General features: G+C 51.1%; 2 protein-coding genes and 2 non-coding genes across 5 annotated transcripts; 3 read left to right on the top strand and 1 right to left on the bottom strand.

Annotated features, from left to right (window-relative positions):
• Positions 1-401: 401 nt before the first annotated feature.
• On the top strand, positions 402-8,234 carry NCL (nucleolin). 2 transcript variants are annotated; one of them, XM_071752440.1, is made up of 15 exons: positions 402-567; positions 1,304-1,411; positions 1,977-2,259; positions 2,790-2,930; positions 3,357-3,539; positions 3,708-3,797; positions 4,023-4,158; positions 4,515-4,651; positions 5,119-5,245; positions 5,442-5,575; positions 5,941-6,070; positions 6,164-6,315; positions 6,812-6,938; positions 7,377-7,606; positions 7,752-8,234. In XM_071752440.1, coding segments are annotated over exons 1-7 (825 nt in total). In that variant the 5' UTR covers positions 402-549; the 3' UTR covers positions 4,025-4,158; positions 4,515-4,651; positions 5,119-5,245; positions 5,442-5,575; positions 5,941-6,070; positions 6,164-6,315; positions 6,812-6,938; positions 7,377-7,606; positions 7,752-8,234. The 2 variants fall into 2 exon arrangements, with proteins under 2 accessions (XP_071608541.1, XP_071608540.1); XM_071752439.1 differs by lacking the exons at positions 402-567; positions 1,304-1,411; positions 1,977-2,259; positions 2,790-2,930; positions 3,357-3,539.
• On the top strand, positions 3,879-3,948 carry LOC139800182 (small nucleolar RNA SNORD82). The gene has a single exon (XR_011727623.1). It is a non-coding gene; the product is annotated as a small nucleolar RNA SNORD82 (small nucleolar RNA).
• LOC139800183 (small nucleolar RNA SNORD20) lies at positions 6,450-6,526 on the top strand. Its single transcript, XR_011727624.1, has one exon. It is a non-coding gene; the product is annotated as a small nucleolar RNA SNORD20 (small nucleolar RNA).
• Positions 8,235-13,156: 4,922 nt separating the features above from the next.
• On the bottom strand, positions 13,157-18,443 carry B3GNT7 (UDP-GlcNAc:betaGal beta-1,3-N-acetylglucosaminyltransferase 7). The gene is made up of 2 exons (XM_071752428.1): positions 18,353-18,443; positions 13,157-14,582 (listed from the first exon to the last, which is right to left on the bottom strand). Exons 1-2 carry the CDS (start codon positions 18,361-18,363, stop codon positions 13,379-13,381), a joined length of 1,215 nt encoding a protein of 404 aa, XP_071608529.1. The 5' UTR covers positions 18,364-18,443; the 3' UTR covers positions 13,157-13,378.
• Positions 18,444-20,265: the final 1,822 nt, after the last annotated feature.

The following is a 20,265-nucleotide window of genomic DNA, read 5'->3' as shown; positions in this document are numbered from 1 at the left end:
CCATCCCGACTCCCCCACGTGGCCCTCTGACCGCCACGTGCGCTCCCGCGGCCCCGGCCACGCCCCCCTCCCTCCGCCCCGCTGCCCAATCAGGGCGCAAGCGCCGAGATGCCGCCCTCTCATTGGCTGAAGCCGATTCCTGCCTGGCGGGCGGGGCGTCCCCTCGCTCTCGGCCCCCACCCCACCGGACTCGCTCTCGCCGGCGGCTGTAACGCGCTTTCCCGTTGGCTGATCGCAAAGCGCCGCTGATTGGCGAAGGTTATCGGGGGGCGGGGGCAGCGATTGGCCGGTCGGGGCAGCGAGCGCGGTGATTGGGTGAGGCGGGGGCGGAGGGGGCGGGGCGAAGCGGAGGGCAAGGCAAGCGAGCGGAAGGGGCCTGCGATCGGTCTTTCCTTTCAGTCCCCGGTCCGGGTCGCCAGCGCATCGCCGCCGCTCCCGCCGACCGCCCGGGGCCCGATCCGCACCTCGCCGCTACCCCGCCGGAGGTGCCCACCCTTTTCTTGAGACAACTCGGCCTCCGCCCCTGCGCTGCGAGCCATCGCCGCCATCATGGTGAAGATCGCCAAGGTGAGGGCGGCAGGCGGGGCGGCGCGGAGGCGGCGGGCGGGAAGCGAGCGGCGGCCGCCATGCTGGGGCGGGCGGACGGAGATGTGGGGGAGGATGGGGGAGAAAGAAGAGGGAAGGGGGATCCTGGCTGCTTTCCCGCCGCCGTCTCCTCGGGGCGCTCGGCGGTGTGCAGGCCTCCCCGGGAAGATGGCGGCGAGGGGAGGGGCCGGGGCGGGTGGTGGGAGCCTTTTGGGACCCTGGATCGTCCCGTTCCCGTCTGTGTTGCCGCCGCAGGGGGAGCGGGGCGGTGGGGAGGGAAGGGGCGAGGGGGGGGCGGTGTCCGCGGTGCCTGTGGGGGGGCGCGCGCGGGGTGGGGGGGTGGGAGGCAGCGCCGCGTGCGAGCGCGCGGCCCGGGAGGGGGAGCGGGTGGGCGGGGCTACGCGGCCACGTGGTGCTCCGGGGAGATCGAGCACGTGGGAGCGCGCGGTGCCTCCCGCCCGTCCCGGGGGGAGCGGGAAGGGAGGTGGGGGGGGCAGCACCCCCTCCCCGGACCCGAACAGACCCCCCGGGCCGAGCAGTCCCTTCGCCGGGCCCCGCACAGCCCCCCCGGCGGCGGGGTTGGGGCGGCCGCGTGATGGGGACAATTGTCCGCCGGTAGCAGCGCTGGGGGGGTCGGGGGGATTCGGAGTCTTAAATGTGGTGCCTGCTTCCCGGCAGGGAAATAAAACGCTGCCTAACAGCTGGCTCTCTCTTTCAGACTCCCAAGAATCAGATGAAACAGAAAAAAATGGCTCCTCCTCCCAAAAAGGTTGAGGAGAGCGAGGAAGAAGAGTCCTCTGAGCTAGAGGAAAGCAGCGGAGACGAGGTGATGAGGCTGGGAATGAAATCAAAAGTGTGCACGTGTTGTGAAAGGGTCATGGGGGTTGGAAGGCACAAAGAAAGTGGCTCTTAACGAACAATTAGCATCTGCTGGCTTGGCTGACAAATAAACAGGCTTGCAACTGAGGAAAGCAGGGTGGGTAAAACCAGCTGATAGTTTGTACTTGAAGTATTTGGAAGGACTGCTGGGATATTATAGCTGTTCCTAGTACTGGTGAGCAAGTGGATGAATAATGATTCCAGTGGAGCATCAGCAAAAGGTTATTATCACACAGAGTAATATGCAAGACTGAAAATTTCAGGCTGCTGAATGCTACTTGAGGTCACTGCTCTTGCTTCAGGATGCTTTAATTTTCCATGAGAGATCTGTTGAAATTGTGGGTAATCTTACTGTAAACTTTACGGTTTCTTAATAACTTGGTTACTTTAACAATTAATTTTAAGTCTGTCAGAAGAACATGCTTTAGGTTGCAGTTGCCTGATATTTGTCTGATATGGAAGTCATAGTTTTTCAGAGGCAGCATAAGAGTTTACATTGATGTGTATTTCAGATGATCCCTCAGAAGAAACAACAAAAAGTAGCAGTTACACCAGCCAAGAAGGCAGCCACCCCTGCAAGAAAGGCTGCCACCCCTGCCAAAAAGGCAGTGACCCCTGCTAAGAAACCTGTGGCCACTCCTGCTAAAAAGGCTGTTGTTCCATCACCTAAAAAGGCTGCTGTCCTAACCAAAGGAGCAAAAAATGGGAAGAATGCCAAGAAAGAAGAGAGCGAGGAGGAGGAGGAGGAGGAGGAGGATGAGGAAGATGAGGATGATGAAGATGATGAGGAATCTGGTAAGTGACTTAAAAGATGTGTCCATCCTTGTATAAGTTGACTGAAGCTGTTTCAGTCAAGTTGTTGCATTTGAGTATGTTTGGAATTGAAAAATTAATGTGGTTATATAGTCTGGAGAGGGATTAATTGACTAAAAGGCAGTGAGGAAGGAAATTTGGGGAACTGGTGAAGGGAGAATTTGGGCTGCAGCTGCATTACACACAGCATATGAAACATCATCTAGTTTCCTAAACTTTTGTTTTGTTTTGTTTTGTTTTATCTTTGCAAAAATCTTGTGGGGAAAAAAAAAGGAACTTTACTGTGGTAGTTTATATACTAGAAATTTCATAGAATGTCAGGTTGGAAGAGACCTCAAGGATCATTTGGTCCAACCCTTCTAATATTATTGTTTATCTTTATGTCTTGGCATCCTATCAAGCTGAGACTTAAAACTTCCCAAATGTATAGATTATCTATTCCATATAGTGAAGTCAAGTACTTTGTAGTAAGGTTAAAGGCTAAATAACCATTTGCTGTACTGTTTTTGCAGATGAGGAACCACCGATGCCTGTGAAGCCTGCAGCCAAAAAACCTGCAGCAGTACCAGCCAAAAAGCCTGCAGTTGTGATAGCAAAGCAGGAATCTGAAGAAGAGGATGATGAGGAGGATGAGGAGGATGAAGATGATGATGGTATGTGGGATTTAGCAGAACAACATCTGACTTTTTTAAAAAATTAGAAGATGTAAACTAATAAATGCATATAAGGAACATGGGGAACTGAAAGGATTAATGGGAATGATGCAGAGTGTGGGTGTCTTCATGTATTGCCCAGCTGGTTTTAACTTACCAGTGTCCATCAGAAGTGGTTGAGGAGGTGTTCGTTTCCCTAGTGCTGGTAAAACTTCTTTTTAATCTTAGGGTATTGGTTTTTAAACCATGAAACCTTGAGGAAAGGGCAGCTTTTATAAGCACTAAATATAGTAAATTTGCTTTTTGAGAACATTCAGTCTTCACAAGTTACAAAGAACACTTTTTCACCTTGAGCTTTTCTGTTCTTAGTTTCAAAGGGGACTTAATCTTGAATGTGTCTGAAATCTTGTGCTCATCTTGTTTCAGAGTCTGAAGATGAAGCCATGGACACAACCCCTGTTCAGGTGAAGAAAACTACTCTAGCAAAGGCTGCACCAGTGAAAGCTAAGGCAGAATCTGAAGATGAGGAAGATGAAGAAGATGATGAGGAAGATGAGGATGAAGAGGAGGAGGATGAAGATGATGCCGAGGAGGAAAGTGAGGATGAAAGTAAGTTTCAATGTTTTTGTGACCATAACTCTCCAATAATTGGAAAGATGCCTGAGCAGAAAGTATTGCTTATGACTGGTATAAGGATCAATCCTCTTCTGTATATCCACTGTAGGAAACACAATTCTGTACAATTATTACAGTGCTGGTTTTGGTTTTTTATTACAGAACCAGTCAAGGAAGCACCTGGAAAGAGGAAGAAAGAAATGGCCAATAAAAGTGCACCAGAGGCCAAGAAAAAGAAGACAGAAGGTAGGTGTGTGGTCATCAAATGACATGTGTTGGGTGGGACACAGCTGAAGGGACAGGATGCTGAGTAATGACTTTTTTTTTTCCCCCTGCACAGATGATGATTATAAGGGACTTAATACTGAACTGTGATGTCACTTCTAAGCAGAAACTGATGTGCTAAAGCTGTTTGGAATCTGACTTCCAGTCTTTTAACTGCCTTATAAAAACAACTTTCTTATTTTTCAGCAACAGGACCCACTTCAACCTTCTCTGTCTTTGTGGGAAATTTGTCCCCCAACAAGGAGTTTGAAGAACTGAAGAGTGGCATCAGAGAATTCTTCGGGAAGAAGAATATAGAAATTATGGATGTCAGAATTGGTTCTTCCAAGTGAGTTCCTCAGTAGGATTTTGCTGCCTGGTGGGAATTTGTTTAGAGAGATGTAGCTGGGCTGATGCTGATTGCCTTCAAGATGCCAGGGTGGTTGCTTTGATAGGCATGGTACTGATAAGGGTATAGTACTGGGTGGCTTGCAGCTTTTTCAGATGGGTCTCACTGGAAGGAGTCCTTTTGCTTCAGTACAGAGCTGATCTTCTCTACTGTTGTGCTGGCTGTGGGCCAGTTAGCATTTATTGCATTAAAGCTTTGACTTGGCCAGTGGGGACCTCTCTGTTTCTGGGTTTCTGTTTGTGTTACCTGCTGGAAGAGATGGATCAACTTAAATGCTTGTGTTACTTTTCTTGCAGGCGATTTGGCTATGTAGACTTCTCATCTGCTGAAGATTTGGATAAAGCTCTCCAGATGAATGGAAAGAAATTAATGGGTTCTGAAATCAAACTGGAAAAAGCAAAGAGCAAGGAAACAATTAAAGAAAATAAGAAAGGTATGTGAATGCCTGTACACACCAAAGAAGACCTGACATAACTGGGCCTTGGAGCAGGCCTGCAGTGTTAATGGTGGCTGCTGTTCTGCTCTTTTAAGACAGATCTATCTGTTTTGGCTCAAATGCTAATATATGGACAGGCAAGTTCAGACCAGTGTATCTGAAAACATAATCCAAACAAAGAGTGCATATTGGGGGATCTGAGGAGAAATGTAGCTCTTCCTGGAGCTTTAGGACAGGGTTAAGAAAAGTACAGCAGTGCCCTAATTAATTGTCATAATAATACAGCTATTATGATGGTTAATTAGGCCGTTGTACTTCACTTTTTCAGCCTTGGAAAATTTAAATGCCTATTGTAGCTTACTTTCTGCTGGATCAGCTCACTCTGGTTCTCAGTGAACAGGCAGGGTAGCTAAAGGGATTTTTAGCTGGTAATGTGAAGGAAGCTTTTTTTTCCCCCTTTGCAGAGAGAGATGCTCGAACACTCTTTGTGAAGAACCTGCCCTACCGCATAACTGAAGATGAAATCAGAGAGGTGTTTGAAAATGCAACAGAAGTCCGAATAGTAATGAACAAGGAGGGGAGCAGCAAAGGGTATGTCACTGAGGACTGTTGGGTGTTGGCTTTTTCTCAGACTCTTGCCATATTTTGATAAACTTATGTCCTTAATGTACCTCTAAGGGATCTGCTGCATTAGGTGTACTGAAAATAAGAGTTTTTGAAGCATTGCCCTATTAATTTAGTCTTTACTGAAAGAAAACATTTTTTTATGTTCTGTTCTGTGCTGTAGGATGGCCTATATTGAATTTAAAACAGAAGCTGAAGCAAATAAAGCTCTGGAGGAGAAGCGGGGCACAGAGATTGATGGTCGTACCATGGTCATTGACTTCACTGGTGAGAAGAGCCATCAAGATCATCAGAAAGGTATTTTTTCTTATCAATAACATGCATGAAAATTATATTTAGGATCTAGTTCCACTTGTTTCAGAAGTTTTCAGGGATGGACAACTCAAAGCACTGCAGGAAAATCATAAAACATCAAGGAAGAACCTTTTGCCTAACTTGTGCTCTGAATCCCTGGTGTGTCCTATGTCTCCACTGAATGTGTTGGAGAAGGGGAAAGAGGAGGCAACTAGTCTAGGTGACCAAAACAGTGTTGCACTTGGCCTTGTCCTTCACCTTGAAGTGAGGAGGGAACAACTGCACTGACTTAAAGAGGAGTATATGCCTAGAGGAAGAGGAAGCTCTCCTCCAGACATGAACTTACAGTGCTTTTTTTTTCTCTATAGGAGGTGGAGAGTCAAAGACCTTAATTGTCAACAATCTTTCATATGCTGCTTCAGAAGAGACTCTCCAAGAATTGTTTAAGAAAGCTTCTTCCATCAAGATGCCACAGAACAACCAGGGCAGGCCTAAAGGGTACGTTGTGCCTTTTTCCTCACTCCTGAGTTAGAATTGTAAATGACTTTACTCCACAGATCCTGTGTGCTGACTGGTATCTTCTCCAAATAGGTATGCATTTGTAGAATTTCCCACAGCTGAGGACGCCAAGGAGGCATTGAATTCCTGTAACAACACAGAGATTGAAGGCAGACCCATCAGACTGGAGTTCAGTGCACCAGCATGGCAGAAAGGAACCATGAATGCAAGAGGAGGATTTAATCGTAAGTGTTCCATGGTTGATCATCTGATCCTGAGAAAGCTATGGCAGGAGTGTGCTATTTATGCAAACTCGGGGCAGCTTGGAAAAAAAGAGTATGCCTGTGGAGTCAAAGACTGGCATCGTAAGCAAGCATGCTGGATATGATGACTGATTATCTGAAATGCTGATGAAACTATTACCGAAGTCCTCTAGATAGTCAAGTGCTGATCCAGCAGTGTCTGTCCAGTTAATATCCTTATTAACAATATGCAAGCGTCCTGTTAAAAGAAAAAAAATGGGGGAAAGAGAAAAAAAAATCCTCTTGAACAGTGTCAGGTGTGCTAATGGAGATAGTTTGACATCGGGTTCTAACTGCAGACCTGAAAAAGTATTTAAGAGCTTTAAGTGTCTGAACTGTTTCTTACACCTTAGCTTTAGGAGCCAATAGACTGGATGCAGTGTGAAGAAGCTAATGATTCCCTTGCTCATATTCTGAATCTGATTCTCTCTTTCCACAGAACAAAGCAAAACATTGTTTGTCAGAGGCCTCTCTGAGGATACTACGGAGGAAACGCTGAGGGAATCATTTGAAGGCTCAATAAGTGCTAGAATAGTCACAGACAGAGATACTGGATCATCTAAAGGGTATGTTAAACGTCACCTGGGGTTATTTCAGTTGCTACAAAACACCTCACCTTAAGCACTTCATGTAGTGCAGGGTGTTTTAATGCTCACATGGTGGATTCTTTGAAGCTACATTGTATGGGACCAGAGAACAAGGTTGCAGCTTTGGGTCTGTTCATAGAGGGCAGCCTGTGCTCACTTCTCAATGAGCTCCTTCCTGCCACCAAATCCATGGCAGCTGATGGATTCGCACGAGAAGAATATTAATTGTTCAGTACTGGCAAACTCACAATGTGCTCCATCGATTGTGATGAGCCACTGCTGTTCTACAAACAACAGTCTCCTGGTTCCCCTGTGGCTGGTTGCAGGTGTTGTTTCTGAAGGGGTGATTGTGATCGAGTACCTGCAGGTGGTGCTACAGCTCCTGGAGTTTGTTTCTTTCTCTTACTGGTTTCCTAGGTTTGGGTTTGTGGACTTCAGCTCCCCGGAAGATGCCAAAGCAGCTAAAGAAGCCATGGAGGATGGAGAGATAGATGGAAACAAAGTGATCCTTGATTTTGCCAAACCAAAGGGTGAATTTCAGCGTGGCGGTGGATTTGGCGGTGGATTTGGTGGTCGTGGTGGCAGAGGTGGAGGCCGAGGAGGAAGAGGTGGATTTGGTGGCAGAGGTGGTGGCAGAGGATTTGGAGGTAAGAAGAGACAAATGATGCTGTTCTAAGGGGGCTTCCTCCTAAGGAAGGATTGGTGTGGTGCCACCAGAGAGCACCTGATAGGAATCAGGATGGGTTTGGAAGGTACCTGTAACTCTGCTTCTTGACCTAATTTTCCTTCTAGGTAGAGGAGGTGGCTTCCGAGGAGGTAGAGGAGGAGGTGGAGATCACAAGCCACAAGGGAAGAAGATAAAGTTTGAATAAAGTTCCCCTCTCCTTTCCCTTCTGCTCTCTGAGACTATCTGAAAGGACTCCGGGGGTTTTTATTCTCCTTTTCTCTTGGCGGAGCCTTCGGAGGACATTCCAAGATGCAAAGCAGTACTGTGAGCCACTTGGAAGATAAAATTTTCATTTCAAGGAAGAGAGAGCAAGCCATTTTGACTGCTTGCTTATTCAAAGAACTTTTTAAAAAAAAAAAAAGTGATAGATGTGGGAATTTACCCCTTGTCTGTGAGTTGTCTTGAATTTATAATGTTTTACCCATGTACAAAATTTTTTTTTCCTATAAACTTCTGTAGCATTTTTGCTGTAAAAATGCAGAATGTTTTATCATTTGTGCTTCAGCACCCTGTCTTGGACAGATTAAAGGACCTAAACTGGTTCGTGTTACTTCTGTACCACTGAATGAAGCAGGACTGTGACAAATAAGTCTTGAGCTGCCTTCTCTTAAGGTCATGAACATCACTGGCAGCAGCAAGTGTCCTGTTTTGCTGTAACCTGCGTCAGTCCCCAACAATGTATGTGTGCTGTGCTTGGAGTGCTTGCAGGAAGGAAGAAGGGAGAGGAATTCCATGGCTGAGGTTAATCCCTGTGTCCACAACCATATTTTTTTTTACTGAAGATGTATGTAATGTTGCATGCTAGCCAATTGCTTTTTTACTTTTTTTTTCTAACAATTGAGTAAATCAGATCTTGTACCAAGGCCCTGCAGCTCAATCACACTCTTAGAGATGTGCCTCCTGTGCTTCATTCCAAATTGTCTCCTCTTCTTATCCCTTAGCCTGAAGCAAACATATTGAAATGTAAGGTAAGTTACAGACTTGGTGTCCTGACTGAACCCATGTCTTGTGATGTTACACCAGCTTGGTATGAGTGGTAGAGGCCTCATCAGCCTCTTCTTCAAGCCAGGTGCTTGGCTGGTATCCTGCAATTGCAGTTGCTGGGCAGTGCTACTATTGAGTGACTGTTGCATGTGGCTGCAGAAAGGAGGGAGCACTGAAAATATGGGAGCATCTGCTCTTCTGATTTAATTTGGGCAGTGTTGGCTGCAGGACACTAGCTCAGCACCAGGTTTCCCTGGGCACAGGTATGTGCAGGCTCAAATGTGAAGTGCCTGTGCCTTGCCACCCTGTCCTCTGGGCTGTTACTTCCCAGCCAGTGGGCAAATGACCATAAGCCTCAGCTCTGGCTGGTGTGTGGTACCCACACTTAATACTTTATTTCCATGCAAAACCCCTGCAGCTTTGCAAATGCTCATGTCATGGAATCATGTTAGTTGGACAATGCCTATAACATTAAGTCTGAATATTAACCTAGCACTGCTAAGTGCTAAATGATGGCCCTTGGCATCCCTATCTACATGTCTTAAATTTTAAATACCTTCAGGGAGGGTGACTCCACTTCTGCGGGCAGCCTGTCCCAGTGCTTGACAAACCTTTCTGTCAACAAATTCTTCCTAATATCCAGGAAGAGTCTCCCCACCACCGCTCCAATCTGTTTCCTCTTGTCTTACCATTTAAGAGACCAAAGATGAAGTCTTTGGTCAGTATTTTCTAAACAACAAACCTAGTTCCCTCAGAGATTCCCCATAGGACTTTTCTCCAGCCCCTTCACCAGCTTCATCACCTGTGTTTGGACATGCTCCAGCACTTTGATGTCCTAAGAGTAAGGAACTCAAAACAATATTTGAGGTGGGGCCTCTGGGCTGAGTACAGGGGCACAGTCACCTCTTAAGTCCTGGCTGTGCTACTGCAGATTAGAGCCAGGATGCAGTTGGCCTTGACCACCTGGGCACACTGCTGGCCCATGCTCAGCCTGCTATGGGTCGTCCTTCTCCACCAGGTACCTTCCCAACCTCACTTCCACAGGCTCATAGTATTGCATGGGTCTGTTGAGACCCAAGTGGGGGACCTGGCACTTTGCCTTGTTGAACTTTGTCATCTGCACTTGTGCATTCCCAACATGCAGCACTGGAAGAGGAAGGGGTTCTCCAAGGGTAAAGTCTTTAATAACCAGTGGACGAGTGGCTGCTTTTGGCTTGAGGGTGCTGCTGCTTCACCTGGAGGGGTCTGGGTGTCCTTCCCTCCAGCCCGTTAACCATCAGCCATTTTAGAGCCACCGACCGAGCCCCGCCGGCAAATGGTCGGAGGGCGGCAGCGATGCCGACCGCGGGAGGGCAGCACCCGCCCGCCTTCCGCTTCCCTGAGGGGAGAGCGGGCTCCGCCGGACCGGGCCCCGAGCGGGAGGGGCTTCGCGGTCTCCTCGCCGCCTTGAGGAGGGGGTGATGGTCTGCCAAGAGCCCGCAGGGCTTTGGGGCACCTCCTTGAATGTGAAGGAGGCTGAACAAGGGGATGTGGGGACTGCGGCATCCTCTTCATCCCCTCCCCAGCCTCACTTCCTCACCGGAGCATGGAGCCTGCTCCCATTCTGGAGCCCTGGCTGGAGTGTTCTCTCCCTCTGCTTCCCTGTGGAAGAGTCCCACAGCAGGAGGAGACAGCCCTGGGTCACATAGGAGAGGGAAAGGGCAAGAGTAGCCACACCTGGGATAACTCATCACTTGCCTTTTGTCCCCACCCGCGAAATTTTTGGTGCCCCAGGGAAGGTTGTCTCAGAGGGAGGTGGCCCATCCTGCTGAGTCCAGCATGTCCTGGTCCCATTTGCTGGCCTTTCCACCCATGTCACCATTGCCCCAACACCGAGGTGTGCCTTACCCATGGTGTTCCTCTGCACTCCAGCCAGGTTCAGACCTGATGTGGGTTGGTCCCTGCAGACGTGGCTTCCACTGCTCTGGGTTCTGCTGACCTATGATGATCCTATTGCTCAATGGCCACGGGAAGTGTGGTGGTGATTTGGCTGGGGGGGAAAAGGCAGTGAGCACCATCCTGCCATGGAGAGGGTGACAGGGACAGTGAGGTGGTGATCTCCTGCAGTGCACGGAGAGGAGGGTGTTTAACAGAACAGGTGAGTTTCCATACATGCTGGGACTGCTCTTTGCAGGAGGGTGAGGTAAGGAGCTCCTTGCTGCAGGACACTAAGACAGGCTGAAGCTCTAGCTGGAAGAATGCATGGAAGAGAAAAATTATCCACCAGCCCTTGTTAAATACCACGCCAGGCTCTGCAGGCAGCCATGCCAAGCTGGAACAGGGCAGCCAAAGCCCCAGGTGCTTGCTCTAAGCAGCAGTTTTGCCACTGCCCATTACCAGTTCTCAACCCCCCCCTTGCAATGATACAAGGCAAGCACTTGGCTATGGTTCTTTTTCTTCTCCTTTTAACTTTTATTTAGAAACTAGAATATTCACCAAATCTACAAGGTTTCTCTGTACAGGTCCCACCAGGTGAAGAACAACACTGAGAGATTTCTGCACGAAGCCCTGGCTCGCCATATGGAGTGCTACAGAGAGCGAGAGCCATCCCTGTATGTAGGATAAATATACAGACCAATGTACTGTACCTGCCATAAATTACAGAGGTGTTATTTTGGAAACTATTTCTGAACTCGCTCCTGTTGGAAGGAGGGAGGGAGTGGGAAAGCAAAGGAGTGCTGTGTGCTTGCTGCCTGAGCCCAACAGGCACTGAAAATGCCCTCAGGGCTCTGCCCAGGGACCCGGCCCTGCTGGGTGCATTGTCAATCAAATTTCACAGTATCTGCTTACCCCAGTACCAATGGCTGAGCCCAGGGCAGCAACAGGCTCTTTTTCCTCCTCCTCTTCAAAGCTGCAGCTCCTCTGAGCAGAAGGGAGACATTTGCCGAGAAGTGGTGTGGCTTGGCATGAGGGTGCCTTCTTTTGGCTGGCTTATTCCCTTTTTTTCGTTTGTTTTCTAACCTGGGGAACATACAGACTCAGAGCAAATGAAACGGGCCCATTTCCAAGACACATTAAGAAAAGGGAAGGAAAAAAAGGCACTGCACAGGGGGACCTTTGAGGTAGACGACATTTTTTCCTTTCAATGTCTGGCACCAGAGAGGGGGAGAGAGAGAGAGAGAGACCGTGCACATGTGCCTGTTTCACTGTGCATTATCAGAGCTGTGCCCATGGCTCTGTGTGTCCCCTGTGTGTGGGGACAGCAGGGTGTGTGGGCACTGTGCAGGGGGACATCTGCATGTGCAGAGCCTGTGCCTGGGAGCTGGCACAGCAGCACCCATGCACACGTGTGGCTTTGCACATGCCTGTGGCTTTGCCCACGCATGCAGTCGGTGGCTGGAAGCATCTGTGGCCCCATGTGTGGCCACATGTCTCTCCTTGTCAGGGATTCTCCATCACAGCAGCTGGCTCAGGGATCCTCCTGACAGCTTCAGTGGCCCTTTCAGCCCAAAACAAAAAGAGCCATGTCTCATGATACCATGCTTCTGGGCCTTATCCTGTAGAATAAACACTGCAACTACCTTGAGAGGAGCAGATGTTCTTCACCTTGCCCCTTCGGATCCTGCTCTGAGCACCATATTCACTGCAAAACTGGGGCCAAGCCCAAAGCAGCCACACACAGGGTCTTTTGGGGATTGCTGTCCCCCTCTGAGGTTGCACCCACCAGAGCACCCCTGCTGCAATAAGAGGCCCCACCACCCAAATCAGGGGCCTGGGTGTGATGAAACAATGGGCCACTCCAGCTGCTGGGGTCAACCAAGTTTCTCTGCTTCTTCCTTGGCCACAGGCAACAGTAGCTGCCTCATCCCTTCCCTTTCCTGCCAGGAGGAACAAATCCCTGAGGAATTTCATCTGGGTGCATTCCTCCAAGTGCACGCACATGGAGGCCAGGAGAGGGGCTGGGGAGCCGAGCACAGCCTGGCCTGGGACTGGAAGCCACTGTCATCTGGGACCCTCTGTTGGGGACTAAGACCCCAATGCCCTCAACTGCCTGGCTGAAACCCTGCAGACCTAATGGGGTCTTGGAGCTGGAGGGGGGGGCCGTCTGGCCTTGGAGGAGAGTCCCTTTGCCCAGCTGAACAGTGCTGAAACAAAGCGGACTTGGGCAGGGGTGAACTTAATGTGCTCAGGGTCATTGTCACTAAATCCTTGCACAGAGGAGAAATTTGAGATAACAAATGAAATCCCCTTGATTTCTGAATCCTGGGGGGGCTCACATGCTTTTAAACTGCTCAGCTCCCTTTGAAGGGGGTTCCCCAGACCCCGAACGTCTCCAAAAACTGATGCCTATGCTACATCCCTCCCTGCCTACCCCCACCCTGCAATTCCAGTGGAGATGGTACCTAAAGCAGAGCACAAACCTCTCTGCCCTCTCTCTCTCTCTCTCTCTCTCTCTCTCTCCATTTTGTGCTAGATTTGCTAGTTTGCTGGTTTTTTTTCTGTCTTCTTTTTCAGCAACCCCCAACCCAGCTGGAGATAAGTGAACCACATTACAGTACAGGAACAAACACTAATGCAAACCATGCCCATGAGCGCAGTGTCTCTGCCTTCCTCGCCCCAGAGGGAGCTGCCCCCAAAGAACTTGTGTGCCACCAGCAGAGGCTCACCCCACCCCAGAGCAAGGATTGGTCCCAGCCCTTCCAGTTCCAGCTCTCCAGAGAGACTGAAGCTAAAGGACATTGAGTTTTCTTGAGCATGTCAAGTTACTATGGACTAAGTCCCACATTTGGAGCAACTCTGGAGGCAGCAGTTTATGGACCACCAACATGCTCCGGAAGAAACATGGCTCCTTGTTCATCTTGCTGTTCTTGTTTTTCACAATGCCAAATGTTTTGAAGCCCTCGTGCCCAACAGGTGATACTTTAAGGACCTCCAAGCACATCCCTAGGAAGACATCATCAATGGGGTACAGCTCCAGTGTCTCCGAGGTCTTGTGCAGCTTCTTGGCCAGGGATCCATCCATAATGAAGCCCCCACCTCCTGCATAGGGTGGGTAGCTGTTTTTGTTGTAGAGTGCACTGGGAATGTAGTACTTGTTCTCCTTCTTCCGGATTGGCTTGGCTTTATAGAGGACATCCCCCACAAAGAGGTCCTCTCCTTCCTTCTTATCCTCCAGGAACTCCAGGATGTTGCTAGGACTCACAAACACATCATCATCACCTTTGAAGATGAAATGGACGTTGTCACAGTAGATGTTCAGCCACTTCAGGAAATGGACCTCTTTGAGGGTGAGATTGAAGAAGCTGTCCAGGAAATCCCACTGCAAGATGTCCCTGTAGATGTGGTTCTCGTAATCCAGCAGTTTCTGGTAGTTGGCTCTCTCCTCCTCTTTGGAGGCTGTGCCCAGCAAGAACAGCGTCCTGATCCTCTTGCCATCCACCTCCTTCTCCTGGCCCCAGGTCCTCCGGATGGCCTCACGGCGGTCATGCTGTGTGATGATGGACTTGACCACAATGAGCAGGTAGACATCTCTGCTGCACTTCTCGGGGTGGTTGATCAGCATGGGGAAGTAGCGGCAGTGCCGGTAGAGCAGGAACTGCTGGAAGTTGGGCTCCAGACCTTTGAACCAATCCACCTTGCTGAAGTTCTGGTTGGCTGAGCAGTTGGTAGTGGTGACATCCCAGGATTTTGCTTGTTTTGCTGTAATGCTCTCCTCCTCCTTCAGAGGACCTTTCTCCTTCTTGCTCTTCCAGAAAGTGCTGGTGATGGAGAAGGCATTGTCTCTCTTCTGTGTTTTCAGGGGTTCTGGAGGGGGCAGCTCTTTCTGCTGCTGGCCCTGCATGAACTGGCTGGGGGCCATACCCCGCTGCAGCACCGTCACCGTGATCACCAGCAAGAAGGAAAGGCAAACGGTTTTGTAGATGGTCTTCTTCCTAAAGGGACAAGATTGGGTAGGGGGTTAAGGAAAGGAAACTGCAGGCTATAAGAGGCTTGTCTGCACAAACACCTCCTGAGAGGAGATCATGGGATGCTCATAATCTGTGTCCCATCACTTTTTGATGGGCAGCTGCCTCCCCCGCCAGCTTTTCCACAGTTAAAAGGGGGGGTTCTTACCCTGCTGCTGCTGCTGCAGAGAAGGAACTGTCTGTTCTGCCCATCTGCACCACATTGCCCCCAAGCACCCGTCCCCCCCTCCACAGCTGGCACATCTGCACCAATTTCCTCTTGCCTCCATCCTGCTTGCTCCAACTGCCTCAGGACATCATATGTGCAAATAAGGATGGCAGCTGGGCTCCATGTGCCTACCAGGATCCGGTGGCAGCCCTGACCCTGGCTGCTCCTACATGGAGGGGACACGCTTGGTGCCCAGTGGCCTCTGGAGCCCCATTCCCTGCCTGCAGCCTACCTTGGCTGGGAAGCCAAAGAAGGTGGATGTGACACCCGTTTCACAGCTCCCCTACACTCATCCTCTTGGTGACAGAAGCATGTCCCAGCTCATGTGACACCAACTGGAGACAGCCCCTTGGCTTTCTGCTCCCTGTTGAGAGCCAGAAAGATTCAAGGTCATTTCTACCAAACAGATGGGACCTTCACTTTGGGATAGTCCAGAGAAGGAGCTTGGTGCTGAAATCTGAAACATTAAACCGAAGTAATTTCCAGTCTAAAAAAATTTTAAAAAGCTTTGAAATGCTCCTGGCCCTGGGGACTGGATTGTTATCAGTGCTGCCAGGAAGCTGCTGGGGTTTTGGGACACAGGCTGCACCAAAGCACTTGCTTGATGGGATGCCCTGGTGCCCCTCAGGCTCCCCATGGCAGTGGAGAGCATTGTGTTAGGGGACTCTGGCCACTCTGAAACACAGGAGTCACCTCAATGGCAAACAGGAGAACCAGGAGCTTTTGTGAGCAGCTTCATCCTCAAGTACAAAGCACTTTTCAGCCCTGTGTTTACGTGGGAAAACTGTGATCACTAGCATGGACTGTGAGAGCCAGCGTGGAAATAAGTAATTACGGGTAAATGGATAGATATTCCCTGTCCAGTTTTATATGTGGCCACTCATCCAAGACTGATGAGGGAGCAGTACAGATTAGATCTCACCATTCCCTTAACCCTCTCCAGCCCTAGCAACACAGCTCTGAGCTTATTCTTAGGAACTCTTTGGTCCAATACAGTGGCACCTTTAACCCCTGCACAGCCAAAGCCATGTTTAAAACCTCTTCATCAGTACCTGGCACTGCAGCAGAAATAAACCTGGCCACCCCTGTATAGCAACCTCAATTACCCCGGTCCCATCCTGACACCCCAAGCCTGGCTCTTACCCTATCCCACCTTATCCCATCCTACACCAGCCTCTCCCACCTCATCCTTGCACTCCCCATCACCCCAAGGACAACAGATGATAACATGCCCAGCCAGAAGGATTGGCCATATGTTCCCCAGAAACCATGGGCAGGTAATTACTGAAATAACTGTAAAAAATTTGCATAGGTACAGCTGTCACTAGCTGGGACAGATGGCCCCACCCTTGGCCCTGCCCACCATAGACAGGAGCTGCATGGAGCCACTCTCCTCCGTGTTACCCTCCTTAGGTCACTGCTGTTGATTTCAGACCGGGAAGCAGACACTGCCCTGAGGGTGACGGGAGATTTCTGTGCTTTGTCAAGAGGTGGAGGATTGGGTAGCCTGGGTACATCTGGGTATGTCAGTGAGTTGTTCCACAGCATCACAGAAACTTACACCTCCCTACAGTGAACATGGATTACCAGTTCTCACTGGTGCAAAGGGCAGTTTTAGCTTTGTTACAAACATCCATCTGGGACTTTTCCTGTAGGTCTGACTGCACAGGCTGTGGGGGCACCACCTGATCCCCCAGGAGCTGTGAGCCCCGTGCCTTCTGCCCCACAGATACCCTGTCCCTCCAGTGGCAGGAAAGCAATGGGGACTGTTGGGATCCTGAGCCACAACTGTAAGCAAATGCCACACCAAACGAAAGATTTTGCGGGGCAGAAGAGTGAAAAGAAGCATGCGGGGGTTCTTCCTGATCTCGAGTATTTCTGTTGTGTGGTCACCTCAGCTGGGAGGTGCTCTCTGAAGACCCCAAGAGCCACCACGTCGAAGGAGGCAAAGAAGGTGCTTCAGATTGACTGCCATCACCGAGAAATCACCCTGCTGAGCCCCAGCGTCCTGCTCTGGGGCACAACGCCCAGCCTGTCCCCGGCAGCGTCCCCAAGAGCCTGGGACAGGAGGACAGCAACCCCTGCCCACCCCGGCGGGGCTCCCACCGGTGGCAGCAGGGACTGGCTGCCCCAACCGGGGGTTTTGGTACCATCGAGAGAGCGTGGAAAGGTCCCAACCAGCTCCCCCCTCTTCCCTATCCTCCACCAGGAAAAATCTCAAAAGCCTCCCTGTGAGAAGGCCACGACACCGCCGGCGGCGCCCCGGGCGGTTAAATTTAAACCCCCAAATTAGAAGTGGGCAGTTTCCCTTTCAGGTGGTGATGCTGTGGGGCAGGCGAGGCCCCAGGAGACGGAGGCTGTCCATTCCCGGTCCCCGGAGAGGAACACAGCCACTTTTGATCCGCATGAAAACCTCTTTGATCGGCCAGAGCTATCTATTTATTTGGATTTTTCTGGCCCCTCAATTAGATCCAGTCACGGAGCCGGCCGAGACACCACCAGCATAGAGCTCTTTCTGTTGACTGTGCCAAGGGCTTGGGAGAAGGCATCTCATCTAGGAGCAGGTGCTGGACAGAAAGCACCAAAAGTCTGCAAAAGCAGCTCGCTCCGGCTGGGTGCAAGCGCCACGCAGAGTCCTAAGTCACGACAGTTGTCCCAAGTCCCGGGATGTGCGGGAACACGTTCCCTTTTAATGTAAAATGTCCGGTTTAATTACGAGGTGGTAAAATCTCAGGGCTGGGGGACAGGCAAGGGCAGAAACCTTGGATTCGTCCCTCCCCCAGTACACACACACCGTGGGCATCTGCCCCACGCGGGCTATCGCTGCCGTAGGACAGGGTCCCCACGGGGCAGATCTGGCTGCCCCACGGCCCCACCGTATAAACCATCCTTTCGCTGGGAAGAGCATTCCCAGAGAAGCAGCGGTGCTCTCACCGCCCGCCCCTGCCCGCTAATCCCATCCCGGATGACGCCGGGCCGGAGCTCCGGTGCGCCGGAGCCGGAGCCCGGGATGTGGCAAGGGTTGTGCTGGGAGCGGACACCGCAGGGAACCTTGCTGGGGGGAACCTCCCCGGCCTAGGGGAGGTGGGGGAGGACCCTCCTTAGTGCTCTCTGAAAAGCCGAGGCGAAGGTCCCCCCCCTCCTGGGACGGGGACCGATAGACACAGAGGACAGACGCCGTCTTTTGTCCCTTCCCCATCAGCAGCCTGCCCAGCCTGCCCAAGTTGCGCTTTCCCTGCCAGCCGCTCCTGCGGCTCACCTCGGGAGGGAACCGGTGGGATGGGGACAAGGAGACACCTCGCGGGAGGAACCCGGTGGGATGGGGACCTGGAAGGTCCTGGGGTGAGACTGGAAGGGGAAGGGGGGACCCCTCCAAAATCTGTCAAGAAAGCGGGTCCCGCCACCCGGTGGGAAGGGGACCTTGCAGCCCCGTTGGCTCCGGGACGGCGGTGCCGGGAGGTGGGAACGGAGGGCAGGGGAGGCTCAGTCGGAGAAGGAACGGGGCTGGGGCTCCCCGGCGGTCACTTACCACTGGAACATGCTGGGAGTAGGATGAGACGGCCACTCCGCTGCTGGCCGGGGCTGCCCGCGGTCCGGGCGCTTCTCTCTGCCCTCTTCCTCCTCCTCCTTTTTTTTTTTTTTTTTTTTTTTCCCCTACTTTTTCCCTTTTCCCTCCCCTCGCTCTTCGAGGTGGAGCCAAGAGAGGGATGGCAGAGCAGGTAGGTTAACTCTTGCCCTCCCCCTCCACTCCCCCCCCCCCTCAAGCCACTGCAGCAGGCAGAGCCTTCCACAGTGCGGGCAGGGGAAGAGTTTTGAAGGTGACACCCCACATTCCCCCCGAGGACTCTCCCCGTTGCTGATGGGAGTCCTCTGTACCCCGGACCCAGTGCGCTGGTCTCTGGGGTGTCTTAGGTTTGCCCCACAGATGTTAATTGCAAAGGATCCTAGTTATGAGAAGGAGATCCCAGTGCTCACCAGGAGAGGTCTTTTGGGCAGATGGGTTTTGATCTCTGAAACAGGAATGTGGGTCTTTTCTAACCTCCTAACACAGGGATAAATATTAAAAGAGAGCAGGGGCCCATCCCTCTCTCACTGAGATTCCAATTCCAGATTTTCCTGCACCGATGGAGCCACACATCTCCTGGGACATCCACCTTCCCCAGGACCACCACCTGTCCTTGGACCCTCACCTTTCATGTGACCCACACCTTCCCCAGGCCCCACATCTCAAGCAGGATCCACACCTTGTCGGGGACCAACACTCTGCCCAGGACTCCCACTTCACCAGGCACCATGTTCTATCCAGGACCCATACACGTGGGGACCCATACCCGATGCTGCAGGGAGTTGAAAGGAAGGGTTTCTGCAGCAGGAAGGTGCTTTCTTGGCATGCCATGACCTGCCTCATGGGTCAAATTTCCACCAGCACCACCACCAAACTCTTCCTTTAACCCTGGAAACAAGAGCAGTGTTTCACCAGCATCCCTGCTGCAGCCACATCAGCATGGGACATCCCCTTTCCCCTTGAGAAGCAGATTTAAAATCTTCCTTTCCTCTTAAATATAGCATTTCAGTTCAGAGTCTTCTTCAGCCATGAAAATCAGTCCCCCTGATGTCCTTTTCTGATGTCCCCCTATTTGTCGTCCTCCCAACCCCACCAGCTGCTCGTGACAACCACAAAGTCAAGCTGGGAAACCTACAGGAAATCCTTTGGGATATTTCCTTTCCTGCCAAGCAGAGATATTCTAGTCCCTTTGCCCACAGTCAAAGACAGGGTCTCCCACAGCTCTCACAACCTCCTAGACACATTGCATTTTTTGTGGGAAAAGCTCTTCTGTTCCCAGGCTGGACACGCTGTGGGACCCACACAACCTTTGCTACTCAAACAGCATTTGGCTCTGCTCCAAGAAACCCCCAAGTCCAGCTCAGTTTGGGGATGGGAGCTGCATTGCTTTCTCAAGACCTGCTTCTTTCTCCTTATCTTGGCTTATCGCTTTTCCGCATGCCCTGCAGCTCCACATCCTGGGAGCAGTGAAAACTCCCCAGGAAACACTGCTCAAACAGGCTGCACCAGCCCTGCAGCACCCCACAACCTCAGCAACACCAAAGGTCCCTACACACCTTCCCATCTATTCCCACTGGCTATAGAAAAGTCTGTATCTGCTGAACTCATGGCCCCAAGAATACCTCAGCTGAGATGCACAGAGAAAGGGTGTCAGGGGAAGGATGGAGACCTACACCAAGTAGCAGCTTGACCAGAGCAGGATGTCAGGACTCATCTCATACCTGCAACACAGAGGTGGTGGGTGCACAGAATTCATCCCATTCTGCAAAGAGGGGCTCACAATAGAGGAGGACCCTATTTGAAAGCCTCCCCTTTACAAACCAGCACAAAGGGATGGAAACAGAAAAGCCCCAAAACCGCAGCCACCATCTCCTCCC

The sequence above is a fragment of the Heliangelus exortis genome, chromosome 9 (genome assembly GCF_036169615.1).
Source record: "Heliangelus exortis chromosome 9, bHelExo1.hap1, whole genome shotgun sequence".
NCBI classification, from domain to species: domain Eukaryota; kingdom Metazoa; phylum Chordata; class Aves; order Apodiformes; family Trochilidae; genus Heliangelus; species Heliangelus exortis.
This window is presented reverse-complemented; position numbering and strand designations above follow the sequence as displayed.

Coding starts and splice junctions, on each gene's coding strand:
- NCL (XM_071752439.1), top strand. CDS start 4,133: ATGGATGTCAGAATTGGTTCTTCCAA. Junction 4,652..5,118: donor AATTAAAGAAAATAAGAAAG/GTATGTGAATGC, acceptor CCCCCTTTGCAG/AGAGAGATGCTCGAACACTC. Junction 5,246..5,441: donor AAGGAGGGGAGCAGCAAAGG/GTATGTCACTGA, acceptor TCTGTGCTGTAG/GATGGCCTATATTGAATTTA.